Source organism: Rhipicephalus sanguineus, chromosome 9, assembly GCF_013339695.2.
Source record: "Rhipicephalus sanguineus isolate Rsan-2018 chromosome 9, BIME_Rsan_1.4, whole genome shotgun sequence".
In the NCBI taxonomy this organism is placed as follows: Eukaryota; Metazoa; Arthropoda; class Arachnida; order Ixodida; family Ixodidae; genus Rhipicephalus; species Rhipicephalus sanguineus.
The window spans coordinates 11,658,225-11,679,277 of NC_051184.2; the positions used below are offsets into that span (position 1 = coordinate 11,658,225).

The 21,053-nt window shown below is 49.3% G+C and overlaps 1 protein-coding gene across 3 annotated transcripts in view; it reads right to left on the reverse strand.

Annotated features, from left to right (window-relative positions):
• LOC119404592 (adhesion G protein-coupled receptor L1) overlaps window positions 1-21,053 on the reverse strand; it is a 219,098-nt gene that overhangs the window by 163,009 nt on the left and 35,036 nt on the right. For all 3 annotated transcript variants that reach the window (XM_037671144.2, XM_037671145.2, XM_037671143.2), the window contains exon 2: window positions 15,257-15,340. In XM_037671144.2, coding sequence (XP_037527072.1) covers window positions 15,257-15,335 — 79 coding nt within the window. In that variant the 5' untranslated portion in view covers window positions 15,336-15,340. The remainder of the gene's footprint in view (window positions 1-15,256; window positions 15,341-21,053) is intronic.

A 21,053-nucleotide genomic window follows, 5' to 3' on the forward strand; every position in this document is an offset into this window, starting at 1 on the left:
TAATACGGGTGTCGCACGGCCACTTTCGATCGCTATCGAGCCCTATTCACTTGAAAACTAGATTACAGCTGGCTTCCTTCCACAGTTGACGTGGACCCAAACGCGACAGAGAAATTCCGTCCCTAACTGGCTCGATCGCGATCGAAAGTGCAAAAATAATTTCATATCTGCAAATGGGAAAAACAGCGGAAAAGGAGACGAGGCAAATGTGTGACCAGCTAGCTCAACAAACCACACTTGTGCTATTTCATATCGCCGGTGTATGCGTTCGCCATACGATGCATTTTATTTCCTGATTACATACTAGGAACGTAAGCGTAAGATCAAGGCCTGTAAGCGTTGAGCTTGTTAATTGAGTTTTGCTCTCAGCATAATAAAAAATAGAGAAAAGCAAAAAAATAAAAGGCTCCTACGCGGGTGGTGAGTGGCTTTCCCGCAAAACTTCGGAGCCCAAAATGGCGTGCCTTGGCGCAACTCTGCTACCTAATGGTAGCATATACAGTAACTCTAATCTCGAGTAGAGTGCCTCAATGTCCTCCTCGCCCGCCCCTCAATGTCCGGAGCGGCGGGCGAGGAGGACATCGAGGCACTGTACTCTGGAAGCGAATTTCTCTCCTCCTCTCTCACTTGGTTCTCTCGCCCATCAGAGTTATTGCATCCCACGCCGGACAAAGCGTGTTCCGGGAGCGAAGCAGCAGATGGAGCGCCCGCGCTGGTTCATGCTGCTGACAGTTTTCTGTTAGATGATAGTTTTCAGGTTAGCGTTATCGCGGGAGGGAGTAAATCAAGAGAACACTGGTGCCTAAACTGAGTAACGCTTCAAAATGGCCAGCTGTTGGGCGAGTTGGTTCGACATCTTGCATAGGGGAGCGCGGATTTGGTTTGAAATAGAGTCACTGGAAAATTTCAGAGTACCGCAAAGGTAGGCTGCACGCGGGCAACATTGGGCGGCGGCGGCCATATTCCTTCCGGACCGTCCGGCGCGTTGGTAGCGTGTGTTGAGAAGTGACCCCCTCGATGCCGTGTTACGCTCGGCGTAACTGCAATATGTGCGTGTGTGTTTCTTCAAAAGGATATCAGAAGTGATTTCGAGTCATCGACAGTCATGAATCGACTGCGCGGTAAGCGGTGTGGCTAATGAAACGTGCGGCGAATGTTCCCATGTGCTCGCGAACTCTCATCGTGGCTTCATCGGTCCCTCTTCGTTTCACGGCCGGGTGTGTTCGCAAGGTCCGGAGCTGTATAGTTGCATTAGCGTAATGACCGTACGAGATGCCATTTATTTCGACACTTGGTAAACGTTGACTGTTTGCGCTAGCTTTGCAGTCGGTGTTCAGGTTCACTTCATAGCGCATTCGAGAACATTATCGAACATCGAGAACATTCAGCATTGCGTCCTTCGACTGATCGCTGACGCATACCTTACTTGCGCACCATGCTTGCTGTTCAGCTGGGTGTTATCTGTAATAGAAGTGGTGTGTGTAAGGTAAGTGGAAGTTGTGCGTGAAGTATATGTCTCAGTTCGGAACGCCAGCAGCCGAACGCACGGGCGAATCGGCGCGCGGTAGGTAAGGTGCATTTTATTTTGCGAATACATTGTCATTTCCTAACAGATACGTAGAATATAGGCCATCAATAATGATTGACGTCACTACTCGGTTGTTTCATTTCCTATTTTTTGTCTCCTTAATATTCCCAACGTTACAGTGCATTTGCAAATATTTTGCTGTGTTCCGACAAAGTTTTTTTTTTGGGGGGGCGTTGCCAGCGCGTAAACAGCTAGGGTTCGGTTTCTGCACTGCTTTTAATTTCAACCTTTTTTTTTTTGTAATGCACTCTTGTTAAAACACAACTTCCTCGGCACAGTGCTTTATGCTATTTTGATCAGAAATAGCACATCCGAAAAATTTTTAAGGCGCATGCTACTGCAACACAGTACGTGTATACGAGCTAGGGCTCGCATGAAATCGATTCCCTCAATGCGTGGGAGGATAAGCCGTTTTTTTTTTCTTTTTTGCTGTGACCATTTCTCACACACTAAACAATATTGCAAGGGTGTGCTCGGCGCAATGCAGCATTAGCAAGGTTTTTTTTTGAAAAAAAAAATAAAATACGCTTAATAACATTGCCTTATATCAAGTTTATCAACAGAGTTCCGCCCTTCAGTTTTGCGCAGTGGCAAATGATCACGCGACGATTGCCTTCAAGGTATACAGGAAACAGTTATTATTTTAATAAGTCTTCGATTTCGCTCTCGTGCGTGACACACTTATAATTCGAAATGCATGCACAATCTGTTCAACAGATCGAGATATAAACAGCCAAGCAAATAGAAAGGTATGTCGCTGAACATAGCGAACCGTAAAGGTGAAGTATCCTGTTGCATGACATCTTTTCCAGCAAGGTTTGTGTAGTTCACTGCAGAAAGGAGTGTTTTTCGAAAGGGGCGAATTCATTCCGCGGCCAACTATGCAGCCACGTACAACGACGCTCTTTGACGTTAATGTTTCCCACACGGAATTCAAAAATATACGAAATTCCCAGAGTTGCTCACCAGCAACGTTCGGTTACTGGTGAGCTACTCTCTGGCATCTGCATGAGGCGTTCAAAAAGCGACGAAGTACTTCTAGGGACCGTGGCACTGCTAAATGTCCGGCCGCGCTCTGCATTCAACGCGCCTGCACCCAAAGCGCTTGGAAGGGATATGGCGGCGAGAGGTCTCGTGATGCGAGTAAGCCAATCGCGTCGGCGGCGGCGCGCGGAAAACAGATGCGATACTCTGAAATTTTTCTAGTGACTCTAGTTTGAAAGGAAGACAACACGACAGAAAGGACGCTCACGTGCAACTGAGTTTATTCTAGAAAAACTTCTCACCAAGAAAGCTCATGCGCAGGCGCATTCACAACTGCCACTGTCACACACAATTTTTTTTTCCCGAATCACTGACACACGCGGTAACAATCTAAGATCACTTAAAGGGTGGTACATATGATCAGCTGCTGTGAAGAAGGAAGTTTGTTTCCTTCATCGTCAAATGCACCGATGCACGCGTCTGCTGCAATCTTAATCTGGTCCGCCTCTAGAATCTCTCTTTGACGCCTTCCCTTTGCTCTACTTGTTACGTCTGCCTCCTCGAAAAGTGCTGTGCACCCGTACTTCCTGCAATGCCCAGGAAGATGCGCCCCGTCATTCTGAGCGTGGTCGCGTGCTCTCTTAATCTATCATTAAGACATCGGCCCGTTTGGCCGATGTAGGCTTTACCACAAGTGAGTGGGATTTTATACACCACTTCCGTATCACAGGGGACAAATGGCTCCTTGTGCTTCTTTCCGCACCCTGATTTCTTGGTTTGTTCACTGGCCAGAGCGCACAAACGGGAAAGCTTCAATGGTGCCGTGAAGACGAGGTTTACGCCGTGCTTTAATCCTATCCTCTTAAGGTTGTGTGAAATGGTGTGAATGTAAGGCATGACAACATACTTGTTAGGACTCTGTCGTGGTGAAACGGAAGGTGAAGCACCCTTCTTCTTAAGAAGGGAGGACGCCACGGCAACGAGCGAGGTGGAAGGGAAGCAAGAAGATAAAAGGCGGGAAATCCGGTGGTCGAAGCTATGGCTGACCTTATGAGTGCATGAATTAGTCAGCGCCGAGTTGAGGCATGAGGAAGCAATCCCCCCTTTTCACTAGTTTAGCTGTTACAATGAGATGTGTGGCTTTATACACCTTCCCGATATTTGTACAGCGTTGTGTGCGCCTGCGCCCAAGGTTGCCTGCGCCTGTGTCATGGATGGCTTGTCCCGGCGTCGTTACTCTCTCGATACACGAGCCAAGCAAAGTAATCGAAAACGTAACTGTGCATACGCACGGCCGCACCGAGTAGCAGCGCGCGTCATATCTGAGACGAAGTGTAGGTAGCAAAACTATGTCACTCCAAAATCTTAGCGACCTGGAAACTGCGTGCACGGTTGCATGAGCATGTTGAAAAGTTGCTCAAGACGCGCTGACGAGCATGGGATCATTACGTCACGCGAAGGCAGCGCCACTTTAACGCATACTACTAACGCAGGCCTATATGTACATTATTATGGAGTAATACCTTTTAATGTAAAGAAACGAACAAGATTTCAATACTAACAAAAAATCGTCGACCTCGTGCAGCAATCAACAGTCACGTGGCGGTCTTCTTCGGATCATTCATGTTTTTGCCGCCAGAGGCGCCACAGGTCATTTTTCGCGACTTTCAATTAAGAAATAAAAATATAAATCCGTCTCTCACGAAAAAAAACAGGGCTGGTTTGAGTCAGTGCAACGGACAATCTTTACATCAGTGCAGTCAACTCATTTCATATTCTGGGCAGTTGCCGTCCCTTTAAGTGACCTTAGATTGTTACCGCGTGTGTCAGTGATTCGGGAAAAAAAGATTGTGTGTGACAGTGGCAGTTGTGAATGCGCCTGCGCATAAGCTTTCTTGGTGAGAAGTTTTTCTAGAATAAACTGAGTTGCAAGTGAGCGTCCTTTCTGTCTCTTCCTTTCAAACCAAATCCCCTGTGCAAGATGAGTAGCAGGCGTTATGAACATCCCTTCTCCGCCATCAACGTTAAGCCTTCATTGTTCACTGCGAACGTGGGCGTATTTTTGCTGAAATACAAACGCTCAGTCTGGCACCAGAATGCATGACCTCAGTGATAGCCATAGGTCGGCGAAGAGATTGGAGCTCACTCAAGAAATATATTTTGCTCTTAGGAGGAAAGGCCCAAAAAGTACAGCGACATCTTACAACACTACAGGCTAGGCCGAAGAACTTATCCGCCAGCTCACCCCAGCATAACTATAGGGAAAAGACAGTAACCCTCAGGAAGTTGCAAACAAACACGTTCACGGTATCTCACCGACTGAGCACTCGTACATCTGGAAGTACTGTGATGTCCCGGACACTCTATGCCATATGGCACGGGGATGCATACAAAACCCTATAGCACCGCTGCACTAAACGAAGAGCAGTGGAAGGCCAAGCTATCGGACCCAGACCTGAAGAATCAGCGAAGCCTGGTTCAACGGTCACGAGAGACGGCGAAGGCCCGCGGCTTCCTGGAATAAGGAGCTTGCTCAAAATAAACGTTCATTCTCTCTCTCTGAGGACTCACTTGGACACAGACTCACCAAAATTATCCTCAACCGGACTCAGTCGGACTCGGACTCACTAAATGTTTTCTCAATCGAACTCACTCCGACTCAGATTGACGGCTTCATAGTCTGAGTGAGCCTGAGTGAGTCGACTCATGAGTCTGTTGGCGTAAAATTAGCTTTTTCGATCATGGTGTCAATCCTCGTTAACGCCAATATCTCACATAATCGGCGCTCTACGACACGCCTTTTACTCTTGTACTTTCAAACACGAGTTATCATACATATCATCATTATCATACATCTATCCAGTGAGGACATTTTTATGAAATACGCGACTCACACGAGATATTTTCACCAAGGACGTCCCATGAAAGAGCTTGAGGGGGGAGGTCATATGGCACCCCTTCATTTAAGTCACGCCTCTGATCAATAATTATTGAGGTTGCGCATGAACGCCAGTGGGCTGAGATATGTGTGAATAGACTGGAGTATAAACGTAAGCCGATACAAGGCTGATAGTAATGCTAAAAATGAGCAGATAGAACCATAAGTCGGCAACAAACGGTGGAGCTCACTCGGACTAATTCAAGAAATACGTATATACTCGTGTAAGGGCCGCCCTCGTCTAAGGGCCGCACCCCTACTTTGGAGGGGGAATTTCGAAAAAAAAAATTCAGAAAGTCCTGCCAGAAAAGTGTAGTTAGTTAAATTGCAGCTAGATGGCGCTGCCAGCTTTTCCGCTTCCGCCGACCTAGACGGCTCCATTATTGCTTTGTGTGGCGCATCGTTGGCATCGTGTGGGTAGCTTGGCTAGCTTGGCAGTGTTTCTTCAGATCGGTGTTGTCGGTGTCACTTTGTCTGTAGTAGTGGCCCTGTTTGAGCCATCGCAGGTGAGGGACGATGGGCCGGCACTTGAGATGTTCACTGCAGCCTTTAAAGTGCAAGTGATTGAATATGCCGAGGAGCACGGCAAGCGAGAAGCTGGACGCAAATTTGACGTCGGTGAGAAGCGCGTGCGTTACTGGATGAAAGAGAAAGATGCCCTCGCCGCTACCAACAGGAGCCGAAAGGCGTTTCGCGGAAAGAAGTACCCGCAACTCGAAGGCGAACTTGTCAAATCGACACTCGAAGGGACGGCCGTCTCAACTGACATGATCCGCGTGAAAGCCCTGGCCATCGCTCGCCACATGGAAATACCCCAGTCGGGGGTGGGCATCGCTACAACAAGTGTGTGCGTGGACTTTGAGAGCGTGGCGTGCCGTGTCATTTGACACAGTCGCCAAAAGCTTCAAGGTGACTGGAATTTCAAACTGCATGAGCGGCGCTGAGGATGAACGTCTCTGGGAGGACGCCGAGGCGAGCTCTTCCGAGAACGAGGACAGCGATAGCGAAATGGAATCGTAATAAAAACATTCCTGGAATGTTATTTGCGACTCTCTTACACTCTGCTACTGTCGCGGAAACAGTACAGACCTTTGGTGAGCTGTCATCGGCCTGATTCGTGTAAGGGCCGCACCAAGCAAAAATTTCGAAAAAAAAGTGCGGCCCTTACACGAGTATTTTGCGTTCAGGGCTCACTCGGACTCAGGCTTAACCAAAATATTATTCACCCGGACTCACTCAGACTCACGGCCCGATCTGAATCTGAGTGAGTCGACTCATGAGTGAGTTTGCCGACCTATGGTGACAGCCAATCGATAGTTAATCGATAATCGATCAATAATCAATAAATTCTAAAAGAAATGCTTGGTTATGATCAGCCTGACCCCAAAATTCTTAACCAATACACAAGTTATAGCCACTCGATAGTCAATCAATAGCTAATCAATAATCGCTCACTAATCAATACATTCTGGGAAATGCTTCGTTATACTCAGTCCAATCGATCGTAGCGTCGGCCGACGTGCCACGTATTGGTCAGTCACGTGATATCAGGGCGTCAAATGAAACCCGAACAGCGGCAAGCATTCCAGTCATCACCATCGACACCCGGTTCGGCAGGCATATATAGGCGCTTGCCCACGGTGATCAGTGAAGGGCGCGCCATTGCGAATGCTTTCATTTGACGCCGATAGTACAGCCCTTCCTTCGTTGCCACGTCGATTCAGAGCCTTAATTTCCAACGGAATGTTCAACGGGTCACGTGACCGGCGAGACTGAATGTCCAATTTAGAAGAGATAAACGCGCCCTAGTTTGAAATTTCTCAGACGGGACGGACGGAAAAAACTTTATTAAGAAAAAAAAAAAACACCTGCAAGGTTGCCGGCCCGGGCTCAGGCCACCCGAGCATTATGTGCGGTGAGGCATTTCTCAGACAACTGGTTCATTGGGTTAAGACAGCCTAACGCAAGATCGCATTTTTGTGTGTGTTTTGAAAATACTGACTGTCTGTGGAGTCGCGCGTCGTATTTTTGTTTCCGCATTCGCTTTACTGCATTTATCATAATTTCAACTTTTGTTGGTTTGATTTCTATTTTCTATTTTTAGTTTTCGCATGTGTGTTGAAGATGTTACTTTACTGCTTTATTTTGTTTGTTTGCATACTTTGCTGTTCCTGTGACAACCCCCTAACGGATTACGAGAGAGGGCGCTCCCTCGTCCACTTTGTTCGGTATCTGCGTGCGTTTGGTCCCCGAGTGTTACCAGCGCCACTCGTAGCTAAGGCGGCGAGTGTGAAACACTATTTGTGCCAGAAAGCGTCACGAGGCAGGACGAAGCCCTTGCTATGAAAGTGCGAAAGAAGAATTGTTCCAGGAGCTCGCTTATTTGTTAGAAAACCGACAGCCAATTAAGCCAAATAAAACATTGGGGACATTATTTGTGGCTTTTTTTAACTGCAGTGTGATAATTATAAGCCATATGGAAAGGATTCAAGTGGACAAAAAAGCACCCTTTCCGTCGGTGGGATCCGAATCCGCAACCTTATAATTACGGCGACGATTTGCGCTGGCTAACACTCCCAGGGATCAAACTCACATAAATACCCAACAAAGTGGACGAGGGAGTGCCCTCCGTCGTAGTTTAATTGTTAGAGCATCAGACGCGTAATGCGAAAGTTGTGGGCTCGAATCCCACCGAAAGAAAGTGTGCTTTTTCGCGCCATTTAAGTCCTTTCAATTTAGGTCATATCCATTACACTACAGTTAAAAAATATCAACAAACAACGTACCTATGCTTTCCTTGGCTTGATTGTTGGCTTTCTACGAGCCCCTAGAACAATTCTTCTTTCCTCTTAAAGAATGCGGGTCGAAGAAGCTAGGGAGAAAATTTTCCTTTAAAATAAAATTATTGGGTTTTACGCGCCAGAACCACGAAACGATTATGAAGCATGCTGAGTGTGGGATATCAGTTTTAGTTTTGACTACCTTGATGGAAACATGTCATGGCATTTCGGCTACAAGAGAACGGCGGGCCGGTCTAGTTAAGACTAGACCGTTAAAGAGGTGGTGCCACCAAATTTTGAGACTATAAAAAGCCTGCTGTAGGCTTCCTCTGTAAGCAAGGACGCTCAGCACGAAGTGCTGCACGCAGCAAAAGTTTAGACTATATTTTAATTCAATTCCAAAGTCTGTATAAATGCTCATTCTCGCGATCGAGACCCAGCGAAATTTGCGACTGGGACGGAATGTCCAACGAGACGGAATGTCCAACCGAGACTCATGGTGAATTCCATTGGCGGATTCGGAGTGGCCGACGAACTCTTCGCCGGAGCACTCCACTCCGTGGAGAGCATCCGAAGGAAATCTGCCAATGGAACACAAGTGCCCTCGCCAGAGCAAACGGTAGGGGGCGCTAGCGCACATCTGCTTCGCAAGCGCCCAGCATTTCTCGCGGTTCGCGCCGTTTTGGCCTTCACGAGCGCCAGCGGAGAGAACGGGCGCGGTCGGACAGCACATTTCATCACACACGCGGTACGCCACGCTCTGCGCACGCGCGGGGAGCTTGCGACTTCCGGTCGAATCCGCCGCTTTTCGCGGAAGTAGAGAGAGCTGCTCCGTGGAGTGGATCTGGCACCGGAGCTGCTCCAGATCTGCCAATGAAACGTACAGGGAGCACTCTCAATCCGCCAATGGAACAGACTTGCTCCGAATGGAGCAGAAAAACTGCTACCGGAAGTGCTCCGAATCTGCCAATGGAATTCACCATCAATGTCCAACTGCACGAATCGACTTGACGAATCGGCCCGGCATGGTTCGCCACACAAGCACCCCGGTGACTATACTGATAAGTTGACAACCGATAAGCTGCAGTTCTCTGTCGTTCGCCGTTGTCTCAATCTGTGGCATCGAGATGCAGCTGGCACACACATGCGCGTGCTTCGAGATCGGTACCCAGTTTGTGAGAGCGGTCACTGGCAGCCCAATTAAATAATAGGTGCTCATAACGTATTCTGAAGTTCACAATGCCGGTAAATCGGTCTAGTTGGTTGAATATTTCTTCCGTACGGCTGGTCCTATGCGCTTTTACAGTTGCGGGGGAGGCTACTCTGTGACGTCAGACTATTCCGTTTCACCTAGACGTGAAATTTACACTACAGGCGACGCAAGCGCGGGCCACGGCTGCTGCTGCTCACCTTTCTTTAAAAACGGCACAGCGCGTCGACAAACGCGCGTTCAAGTCAGTCGGGCTGAGCGGAACACCGCAGGATGAGGGTTCCCCGATTAATATCGTGCTTCGCCTCGCTGAAGGCGACAAACGAAATGCATATCCCCAGCAAAGAAGATTTGACATACACACGCGAGAGGAGCTTTCGCTAGGAGCTATCGCGAAAAACGTTGAAAAGAAATGAGCCTTCAAATCGTATTAAAAAAAAAACATCGCTGATTCCGCTCTCATAGGAATCGGTTTAACACGAAAGTGAAACGTGTCTTCACAGACGTCGTTGAGCACTTGTTGTACACTGTTTCGCCCCAAGGGCGAAGGAATGAATGCTACAGCAACAAATTGTAATGCCACGCGAAGAACGGCAAGCAGCTCGAAACTTGGAACGCGCTGCTCAAGCAGAAAGAACGCACGGAACGAACATACGCAGGATGAACGCCAACTAACAACTGTCACAGCTCGACAGTTAAAGCGCGCTGCTCAAACGGAAAGGCGGACGCACGAAACGAACGCACAAGTATACACAGGATGAGCGCGAACTGTCACACTTGTTACTTATTTGTCTGTCAGCAGCGCGCTCCTCTCGCAAAAGCGGGCATCGCAGTGAGCGAAGAGACCTTCGTGATCTTTGTAACTTCAACGCAAACTTGCGGTGAGAGCACAAGACGTACCAGCCACCGCCATCACGAGATAAGCGCCGCGCACGAGCGACCACGCGCTGTAGAGGTGCGCGCCATCGCAGCCCGTGGGGCGACGACCTTTAAAGCGCGCCCTTCGAGCCATCTCGCTAGTGATAACGCAAACACGCTGATGTACCACCGATCTCTGAGTACCGCCACCGGCAAATGGTGTATATAAGTAGCTCACCGTTAGTATGTCGAAGAACGTGCCGTTTGTGGCCGAGTCGTTTCGCGCCGCGCGCTGCGGACCGAGGCGTCGTAAGTTCGACTCCCGGTGAGAGAACGTTTTCTTCTAGTTTTCTTCTTTGGAATTTGTTAGTCTTTATATTTTGCAACGTCATATCCGTGACGGAAATACGCCATTGGAGCCGTGGTGGACCCCGACATAAAACACTCTCGTGTTAAAAAAAGTTCCTCTTAGATGACATCCTTGTTGCGAACTGTCAGCCTATCTTGCGGAGAGCCGCGCAACACAAAGTAGGGCATATAGAAAGCAGGCTAGGGGAGGCGCACACGCGAGCGTCGCCCATTCGTGAGCTCTTTTTTTACAGCGAAAGCTGTTCTGAGATCATTTCACCGGCCGTTTTTGGCGCCGTAGTTGTCCGCCGCCGCCGCCGCCGGTGTCCGTAACCAGTATCGCTCGAAATAAGAAAAAAAAAAACGAAATAAGAAAAAAATTCCAGGATGGAACGAGGTTCGAACCTGGGCCCTCTGCGTGGGAGCCCAGTATTCAACCTCTGAGCCATGCCGGTGCTTGAAACTGCTTCGCAAAAAGGTCCTATACAGGCTACATGTCGGGAAGGAACCACATTAGCATATGCAATATAGCGTGATAGAAGAGTAAAATAAGCACCAAGTGTCGCACAACGAAAATTCTGTAACCAGGCGTCACACAATGCGAATTGCGCAACGAGTAGGTTGTTGAATGCTTCCAACCCATTACAAAGGACTCTGCCATAATTCTTCATCGTCATCAGGCACAGCATCAACAAAGTGCGCATAATGCCTTATATGGGTTTAGCAGGTACCAACGCTCTCCGTAGAATGACGAAAAATGGCACAGTGCCTGCTGCCCTACTTCTCAAAAATTACAATGATTTATAGCGTAGTGGGTTCCTCGCAAGTGCACTTGTATTGGTTGCCAAGGTAGCCCATAAGCGCATGATCCACTTCCTCGGCGTCTCAGTAAAATTACAGTGATTTATAGCGTAGTGGGTTCCTCGCAAGTGCACTTGTATTGGTTGTCAAGGAAGCCCATAAGCTCATGATCCATTTCCTCGGGGTCTCAGTAAAGTTCTTCGCCCCCCCCCTTCTCTCTCCCACGTCAACGTTCGTTATACAGCATGACGGGAGAGGGAAATAGCGACCGGGCGTCACCCAATGCAAATTACATAACTGGTGGGCCGTTTATAGATTCCAACCCATTACAAAGGGCTGAGCCATAATTCTTCATCGTCATCAGTCGTCGCGTCAACAAAGTGCACATAATACCTTACAGACGTGTTGCTGGTGCCTCGCTTCTCCGCCGAATGACGAATAATGGCTTAGTAGGTGCTTCCCAACTTCACAAAAATTGTGATTTATGACGTAGTGGGTACCTTTCTAGTGTACTTGTATTGTAGCCCCAAGAGAGCTTAACGGGCTCTAGAAACGCCGCTCTTCCAGCTTTCGCTGTGACTGTGCTGCGGTTTCAGCGCAGGCCTGGCGTTTTTTTTTCTTTTCTTCTTCTTCGGCGCTTCACAATGGTGCACTGGTCTCGATCCGCTGCAGTGCAGAGGTCCACTCGACCAGAGATGGCTCCAAGGTAGAATAAAAATAACTGTGCTGCTTAGAAAGACGATATCACTCACCTGGGGCAACCTGTAATAACGCTACATTCCATCGCTAAGCGAATACACGAACATGCCTTGGATATGCAAGAAAGAAAACACGAATTCTTTATTCTCGGCATGTACCTTTTTAAAAGGGGCACCTCGATGGCGAATCACGACAAGAAGTTTATTAATCGAAGCAAGCAAACTTGTTCGATCCGTCTCGGAAAAGCACCACTCCACCGAGAGAGAGAGACAACAGCGCTGTGTGCTTTTTCTCGTTCCGTTGCACCATGGGAAAAGCAACAATGGCCACTGGTCAGAAAAGTGCTGACTCCGCTGAGGGCCCGCCTCGCTGAGCGAGCGCGATTTCGAAAGCGATGGGGCCAGAACTGCACAGGCGGCGGAAATTGGAGCTCCACTCGCGAGCTCTCCATCTCAACACTCGGCGGTGCTCAAACCGTCGAAGAAATGCCATTCGGTACCTGTGTTGTGCCACGCAATTTCTTTTTCACTGCAATGTCTTACGTGCCAAAACCACGACACGACTATGGGTAACGACGCGTAGTGCAGTGCTACGGACCTGGCGCTCGTGAACGTGCACTGACATCGCCTCCATCGAAATGCCACGGCCGCATGCACGGACTTTCGGGTCAGCAGCCGAAACCGAGGGGGACTCCCTTTCACTTGTTCCTATATTTTGATCGAGCAAGTACACTCTCACATACTTCGCTGTCGCTTTCTAAACGATAGAGAAATTGCAGTGTATGGAGTCGCATCACAAAAGTGCTAGAGGTGTAAAATGTAATGTATGCAAAAAAAAATAATCAGGATTTTGGCATGGCAAGCTTCCCATACATTCCGGCGCGGACTGTGCTGGGATCGGTAACACGTGTTAACACGGAAGTAAAGAAACGAGCTCGCGCGGCTTCTGCCTCTCCTCGAGGACGACGCTCGTGGCCGTCTTCCGAGGCTTGCCTTCGCTGCACCGATATCGAAGACGGCAGCCGTACGCTTCGAGCCAGCTTTCCGGATCCTCCGAGTGACGGTGGCGGCTCCCTGGGTCGTTTTCCGACGATGTTCTTCGTTTTAGTTGCAAGGCAACATTCTCGTAAGCGCCGTCTTCTAGTTCAGAGGTGCTGCAGGTTCTGCTCGAAGGTCCTACCGCTGGCCGCTTTGGGCTTTCGCGTACGATTGCAAGGACACAAGCATCACTGGCCACGCCTGACCACCGAAGTAGCGAGACTGCCGGCGACGCAAGACCAGCCTGAATGATTCGGGATTACTGAACGTTTCCCCTCCTTTCTTTCTTTTACGCAAGTCTGTCCATTATCGAAATGAAGCAGCCGTTAGTGCCTTTTTCTCGGTCCGTGTCATACCTGGCAGCGCACTGCAAGACCAAGACTAGCCCCTGTTGCAGCCTCATCTGTTATTCTCCACTAGGGGCGAGGCCCCCAACAATAACACGTACTTCTCACACAAGCCTGCCATCGGTCCCCGGCTTTCCAAAGCGAGGGATGGGAAGTTCTTTGAATGCAACATCAGTGGTCGCCATTACCGTCACGCGTAGCCATAACCCTGCGCGTTAAAAAATTACGTGGAAAGTCCGAGTGAGTGCACGGGCAGAATTGGCGCCCTCATAACACGATTTGGCTCCTTCCCTCCTCGTGTACACGCATATATATGGATGCCTTTCAAGCCAACTACGCCATTCAAGCAAACCGCTGTGACGCCACCATCTTCTCTCTTGCATCTGGTGCTGTGCGCGTGTTGAGCGTTCGACTGGTGCCAACTCGGTCATATACTAGTATTGCACATCAGAAGCGTTCTTTCTGCCTCGTGATACAAACGGGTGCTCGTAAATTTCCAAACTAGATTACGTGCACATTTCATTTCACTTGATTTATTTTACCCTCAATCGCACAAAGCTTTACGGAGGGGAGTGGGGTACATAAAATAACAAATTATAAACAAAAGCAAACAAAATAACATCAAAATAATAACAATTACAATACGTATGAAGGTTAGGCTAATACAACTTAATACAAACGTAGGTACGAATAAGAAGTACAGAACAAATAAAGTAGAAAAAATATATATACAATATGAGCTTGACGCGTCATCAAGTAAGTAATAGTGTACGGTGGAAGAACACAAGTGATGATTTGAAACGGAGCCCGGAAAGTCGCTCTATGCATGCATCTTCGCGAGTACAGATGTGCTCGCTTTTGAATCGGAAGAGCTCCGCAATGCGTAAAACCGAGTGCCGATCGGCACCACGCTCAAGCGGAGCGCATGGTCAACTGCCGCGCTCCGATCCCCAATGCGCTATTCAAAACGCCACCCAAAAATTACACCATCTCCCGCTAAAGGGGACCATGAGGCGATGCGAAGCCGGAGCACTTGCACGATCGCGTTCCGCTGGCGTTCGTTGGGCATGCTACCGACCTCGCGTCGTGGAACGCGAAGAGGGACGCTACGCGCGTCGTATCTTCCATCTAGCCTGGCCGTTAATTCTCACAGGGCGAGCGGGGAACGCGGTCGACAGGCGGGCGAGAGGGAGGCAACGTGGGAGAGGATAGAGAAGCGGAGGGGACGCGCATGCGCTCGAGCTCATCGCGGCGTTGCGCAGGAGAGAATTTCGGCATGTCTAGCCCGCGTTTCAGAGGAAGAGTGGAAAGGGGAGAGGGGTGGGGAGAGGGAAAGTGGAGAGGGGAGAGGAGAGGGTGAGTGGAGAGGTGTGTGGAGAGGGTATGCGCATGCGCAGTAAGGGTGGTCACGCCGCACACCACCACCACCGGATTGAGCTCCGCCTTAAGATACTTCGCATCTAAAACAACTCGGCCGTCAAGAACCACAATCTTCATGGCTCGTTGCAGGCACTGCAATATTAACCTTTCACTACTAGTGCTGCTCGCGGTGGCTTTGTTTTTTTTTCTTCTTCTTCTGTCGTGAACGTGGAAAAACGAATCTACTCCCAACGAACCGTTGGGATGTCCTTGCTCTGAACGCATTGACGATGACTTGAAATCTCACCTCCTCTCCGGGACGCCGCCACGCAGAGCTGCAGCAGGAGCAGCTGCAAAGCCCCGCACAGCCGCCGCCGCCTCAGCATCGGCCCTGCGAGAAGAGAAAGCACAACTTGGCTCAGGTTAACACGCCACAGGAGTGCGTGTCCCTACGCGGTGCGATCAATATTTGCAAGTTGGTCCGTGTCCAGACAAAGCATTTCATCGGCGCTCGACGCTTAGGTATGGACGCACGTACTCAATTATTGTGCGGGTTTTACGTCCCACGATATGATGACGACAGACGCCGTCGTGGGGGGGGGGGGGGGGGGGGGGGGGGGGGCTCCGCAAATTCCGACCACCAGGGGTGCACCTAAATCTAAGCACACGGGCCTCTCGCATTTTTGCCTCACCGAAATGCTGCCAACGCGGCGGGTGTATGTATGCACAGTCAACCACAAAAGTTTACGGACCACGCGAGCGCGTGCCATACTAGAGTTACTGTATGCGCTATCTTTAGGTAGCAGGGTTGCGCCTTTGACAGAACTCGCCGCTCGCGCCCCCATTCGCCAAGCGCGCTCACGTGCGCAAAAAGCGTCACTTTGAGGGAGAGCCAACTTCACGGCCGCGCGGGTGCTGGCGACCGCCGCGCTGGCCGCTCCACCACCGCTGCTGTCCCAAGCAGTCCGGCGAGGCGATCCGGCTCAGTGCGGATTGTGTTTCGCTGGTGTCTTGTGTTATCCGTTTTAAAGACCTTTCTTGGGACACTTGAACGCAGAAATTTTGGTCTGTCTGTCTGTCTGTCTGTCTGTCTGTCTGTCTGTCTGTCTGTCACACGATTCAGCCACCCGGCCGAAGTTTAAGCACTTGCTGAACGCCAAGCCATCTTGAACTGGTAGCTGCGTTCATACTTGTGAATATTGTCGATCAAAAAAGCAAATATTACGCATATCTGAGGCGCAACATCAATACGTAAGTATTAGATGGTGTTCCTTTTCTGGAAAATACAAAGACACGTAATTCTAAGAACCCTAGTGTTTCTTATGCTGCGCTGAAAATGCTAGTGCTTCTTAAGCTACGCTGAAACGGAGCAAAAACGGCCGGCAGAAAAAAAAAAAACGTCCGGCAGAAGACTATCGTCTTTCGACGACATCTGCAGCGAAGCACGCAGATACGCGGCCAATCTTTTTAGCGAGTTTTTGTGGTGCCTGTGCGGAGCAGCGCCGTGACTCAGTGCTCACGACAGTACTTTCGTCAGCCGTCGAAATCGTCACTGCAGGTCGAATGCGTCGGCAGTTCCATGCGACTCGTGATTTAATCTCTAAGTACAAGCCACAAAGTATGGCTGTTTCTTGCGCGACGAAATAACGAGGGGAGGGGTCCAGGGGAGCGCAAACTTTCGACTGTTTATTCAGGAGACAGTTCAACCAAATATATAGGCACAGACATGCGCAGCAAACTACGCACACAGCGAGCGCATACCACCCTAATCACAACCTGTGATCTATGAACTTGCGCTCTGCCTGCGAAAGAGACAACGACGTGTCACTGATACACATGGAACCTCGTGCTTTGATATGATATGCCTCCAACAACTCTCGAGTCGTGGTGTCCCCGCTTCTACCCAGAATCTGAATCTTATTCAAGCACGGCTCACACTTATGTGAACTGCAGTGGGTCGGCAAATGTGCCCTATCTTTATCTTTTAGTGAAAGCTCGTGTTCCCGCGCACGCTCATTCACGCACCTTCCCGTCTGGCCGACATACGTCTTGCCACAGGATAGCGGAAATTCATACACAACACCGGTGGCACATTTTGTGTACGACTTGGCGTGCTTCTTGCCGCAACCACCTTTCCTGCTCCCATCAGATAGGATACGTGGGCATAGCTGAGCCAGCTTCCGCGGCGCAGAAAAAACAATTGGCACGCCATGTCTGTTAGCAACCTTCTTTAGGTTGTGTGCCACCCGGTGCATATACGGTACGACCTCAGGTCTCACCGTTCTCCGCTCTTGCTCTACCCCAGAACCGTGGTGTTCACTCTTGAACTTCGGCGATGAGGAGCGTGCGAGGGAAACCAGCCAAGGCCAGTCGATCCAATTGGTTTTGAAAACCCTTCTGCAACACGTGTGAGCACGACCTTGCAAGTGCAGACTCTAACATAAAACAAATTGCACAACACAGGAGCGACACAAGAGCCTATGCAAATGCCTTGTCTTTGGACATAAAAATCTCCATTAAAACTGATGAAGGTGACCTTGACATGAAGGTGACCCCTTCACGTCAAGGTGATGTCACCTTCATCAAGGTGACCTTGATGAAGGTGACCCATCCTCGAGTTTTATGTCAAGGTCACCTTCATCAGTTTTAATGGAGATTTTTATGTCCAAAGACAAGGCATTTGCATAGGCTCTTGTGTCGCTCCTGTGTTGTGCAATTTGTTTTTATGTTCTATTGAGCGTGCCTTGCACCAGCATTTTAATGGGAGGGAGATTTTAAAAGCTTTTAGGTACGTTGACGATTTTCTGATTATTTTAAAGCAACTAACAACCGCTGCATATCATCCCATTGTTAACAATGTGTTAGCGGCCTTTTGCCGACTCGGGAAGGGATTGGTGTTCACACACGAGTTGCCGGTTCGCGGCTCCTTGCAGTTTTTAGACTTGAGCATTACCCTGCAGAGGTGTCACGCATGTTGGCTTTATTCGCCTAGGTCTTCAAAAGAATTGCAGCCATATGAGTCAGCGCATTCGAAAACTGAAAAGGGCTATAGCTAAACATTGCCTAGAGTCTGCACTTGCAAGGTCGTGCTCACACGTGTTGCAGAAGGGTTTTCAAAACCAATTGGATCGACTGGCCTTGGCTGGTTTCCCTCGCACGCTCCTCATCGCCGTCGCTGAGTCGCTCCTCCAGAAGTTCAAGAGTGAACACCACGGTTCTGGGGTAGAGCAAGAGCGGGGAACGGTGAGACCTGAGGTCGTACCGTATATGCACCGGGTGGCACACAACCTAAAGAAGGTTGCTAACAGACATGGCGTGCCAATTGTTTTTTCTGCGCCGCGGAAGCTGGCTCAGCTATGCCCACGTATCCTATCTGATGGGAGCAGGAAAGGTGGTTGCGGCAAGAAGCACGCCAAGTCGTACACAAAATGTGCCACCGGTGTTGTGTATGAATTTCCGCTATCCTGTGGCAAGACGTATGTCGGCCAGACGGGAAGGTGCGTGAATGAGCGTGCGCGGGAACACGAGCTTTCACTAAAAGGTAAAGATAGGGCACATTTGCCGACCCACTGCAGTTCACATAAGTGTGAGCCGTGCTTGAATAAGATTCAGATTCTGGGTAGAAGCGGGGACACCACGGCTCGAGAGTTGTTGGAGGCATATCATATCAAAGCACGAGGTTCCATGTGTATCAGTGACACGTCGTTGTCTCTTTCGCAGGCAGAGCGCAAGTTCATAGATCACAGGTTGTGATTAGGGTGGTATGCGCTCGCTGTGTGCGTAGTTTGCTGCGCATGTCTGTGCCTATATATTTGGTTGAACTGTCTCCTGAATAAACAGTCGAAAGTTTGCGCTCCCCTGGATCCCTTCCCTCGTTATTTCCTCGCGCAAGAAACAGCCATACTTTGTGGCTTGTACTTAGACATGAACCGACTAGCCCAGCAACGTGTACTTCTAGACTCGTGATTTATTCCAATGTAACAGTACGTTTCAGAATGCACATCCGCATACACGTCACGCCTGACTGAAATCTGTTATAAATCTCACGGCATTATTTTAGCGACCATAGAAGGCGATAACAAACAAGATATGCATTACTTTTCGCCCACTGGTCAATGACAAAAATCGAATGGGTCAGAACGATAAAATTGTGCGTGAATGAATGTGTGAATATTCACCCCACAGGTCTATCAAAACAGAATAATTCAGTCCGAGCACTGTGCGGCATTAAAGTTCGAAGCCTTACCGGGTGTTTACTTTATGTCACACCTAGATAAGCGTAAAATTCTCGTTTATTTGCGTTATTTGAAAAACACAGGGTGTTAATTCTAGCACTTGTTCTCTCGAGCCACCTACTTAATCTTTTAACGCGCTACGTCAAAAACTACGTGAAACGAGAGATTCGCTGAACTTAATTTGTCCAGAATCGTGGCTGTCCAAGTTTTCCCGTTTGCTATTTAAAACAAAAATATTATTTCCGATAGTGACTGCCACCGAACAGGTTATAGCACCGGTTTCATCTAAATTCATTGTTTTTTTTTTCGAGTTTTCTTTTTTTCTTCGAAGCGAAAGTCATTGCTCCAGCGACGCGTTATGAACCAGAGAGAAAGCACACGGAGCCGCGTCGGCTCCTTCATTCCAAAGGGCTGGCTTTCCTGCATGACGTGGACGCCTCTGCGGGCAAGATGGCGGACCTATGCGCAACTCTGCTACCTAAAGGTAGCACATGCAGTAACTCTATGCCAAACTGGCTGTCCTTGCGGCGCGCCACCTACCGTCGACCGCAGCGCTGGGCCGGAAACGGGTCGTCTATTTATTCACTGGTATATCAATTTTCTACGGCCGCATTGTTAGTTGGTTGCTTTCTCGCAAAGCGCTTATCTGGGGCATGAGCGTCACACTTCTACTTCGACAGCAGAACCAATGCTATCACGGCGCGCTTCGAACGGCGTGCCGTTGGGCAGATATCACTTTGTGAGAAAGGTAGCAACTGATAACAGTTATGCTGATAGACTGCTCTCGAGATGGAAGCCGCGGCTGCCGAAAAGCACGTCGCGTTAAAAAGCGAAAGGTGGAAGATATCCGTGCCCAGTGGCAAGATAGCCAGGCCATCGATTAGGGCAGGAATGCGTGCAGCGCTGCTGCCGCTGACGTCGCCGCGAAGAGGCTCTTGGCGTGCTATGTATGTACGTACGTACAGGGTTGGTCAAAAGTTCCCAGGCTGCAACGCCCGGCCGAGGAGCAGCATCTCGCTCCTATCGGGGCGCTCTTATCACGCCTTGGCGCACGCTGGCGTCGAGCGTGTGCCTCCCTTTCTGGCTCTCGTTCATAAGAAATCGAGGAATAAACATCCTTTTCCTTCACTCTTCCAATTGTATACAACTAGCCGCAAAAGAATTGCTTCTCAATACATTTCGGGCTCCGATCATGTTCGTCGGCGGCGAATTCAGAGTTGGACAGCACAGACGGCTGAGAGAGCCATCGCAGCGCCAATGGAAAGTTAAACGCGCGATACTGTTCTCTAGGAAGCCGAAAACTACGGTAATGTATACGGCGTCTAGCTAAATACGGCCGCAGGCACGATGCGTCAGTTTTCCGCAAGACTGCTGCCTCGCTGCACAGTCGTAAAAAAATCACAGCATATCCACGGGGTGAATGATGATGAGTGGGGCGAAGCTACGGAGGGAATCATCTGTAAACCGTGAAACTCTTCCGTGAAATGCGCCCAGTACATAATATAAAGAGTGTGAAACATCGTGTATATATTAAACATCAAACTTTTATTGTACTGTTGGTTTACGTGGTCCCTTCATTATCACTTGTGATCGGTGAAATGCAAGGAAGAAGTCCGCTCCCGAGCGAAAGAGCGCCAAGAGCGACCGCATTCCCCGCTCGCCCTGTGCGAATTAAAGGCAAGGCTAGAGGGAAGACAGGACGCGCGTTCCACGACGCGAGGTCGGTAGCATGCCCAACGAAAGCCAACGGAACGCGATCGTGCAAGTGCTCCGGCTTCGCATCGCCTCATGGTTCCATTTAGCGTCCCAAAACCAAACATATTGCTCAAGGTGTGCCTTGCGTTTTTCGTAGAAATAATTTCTTTATCA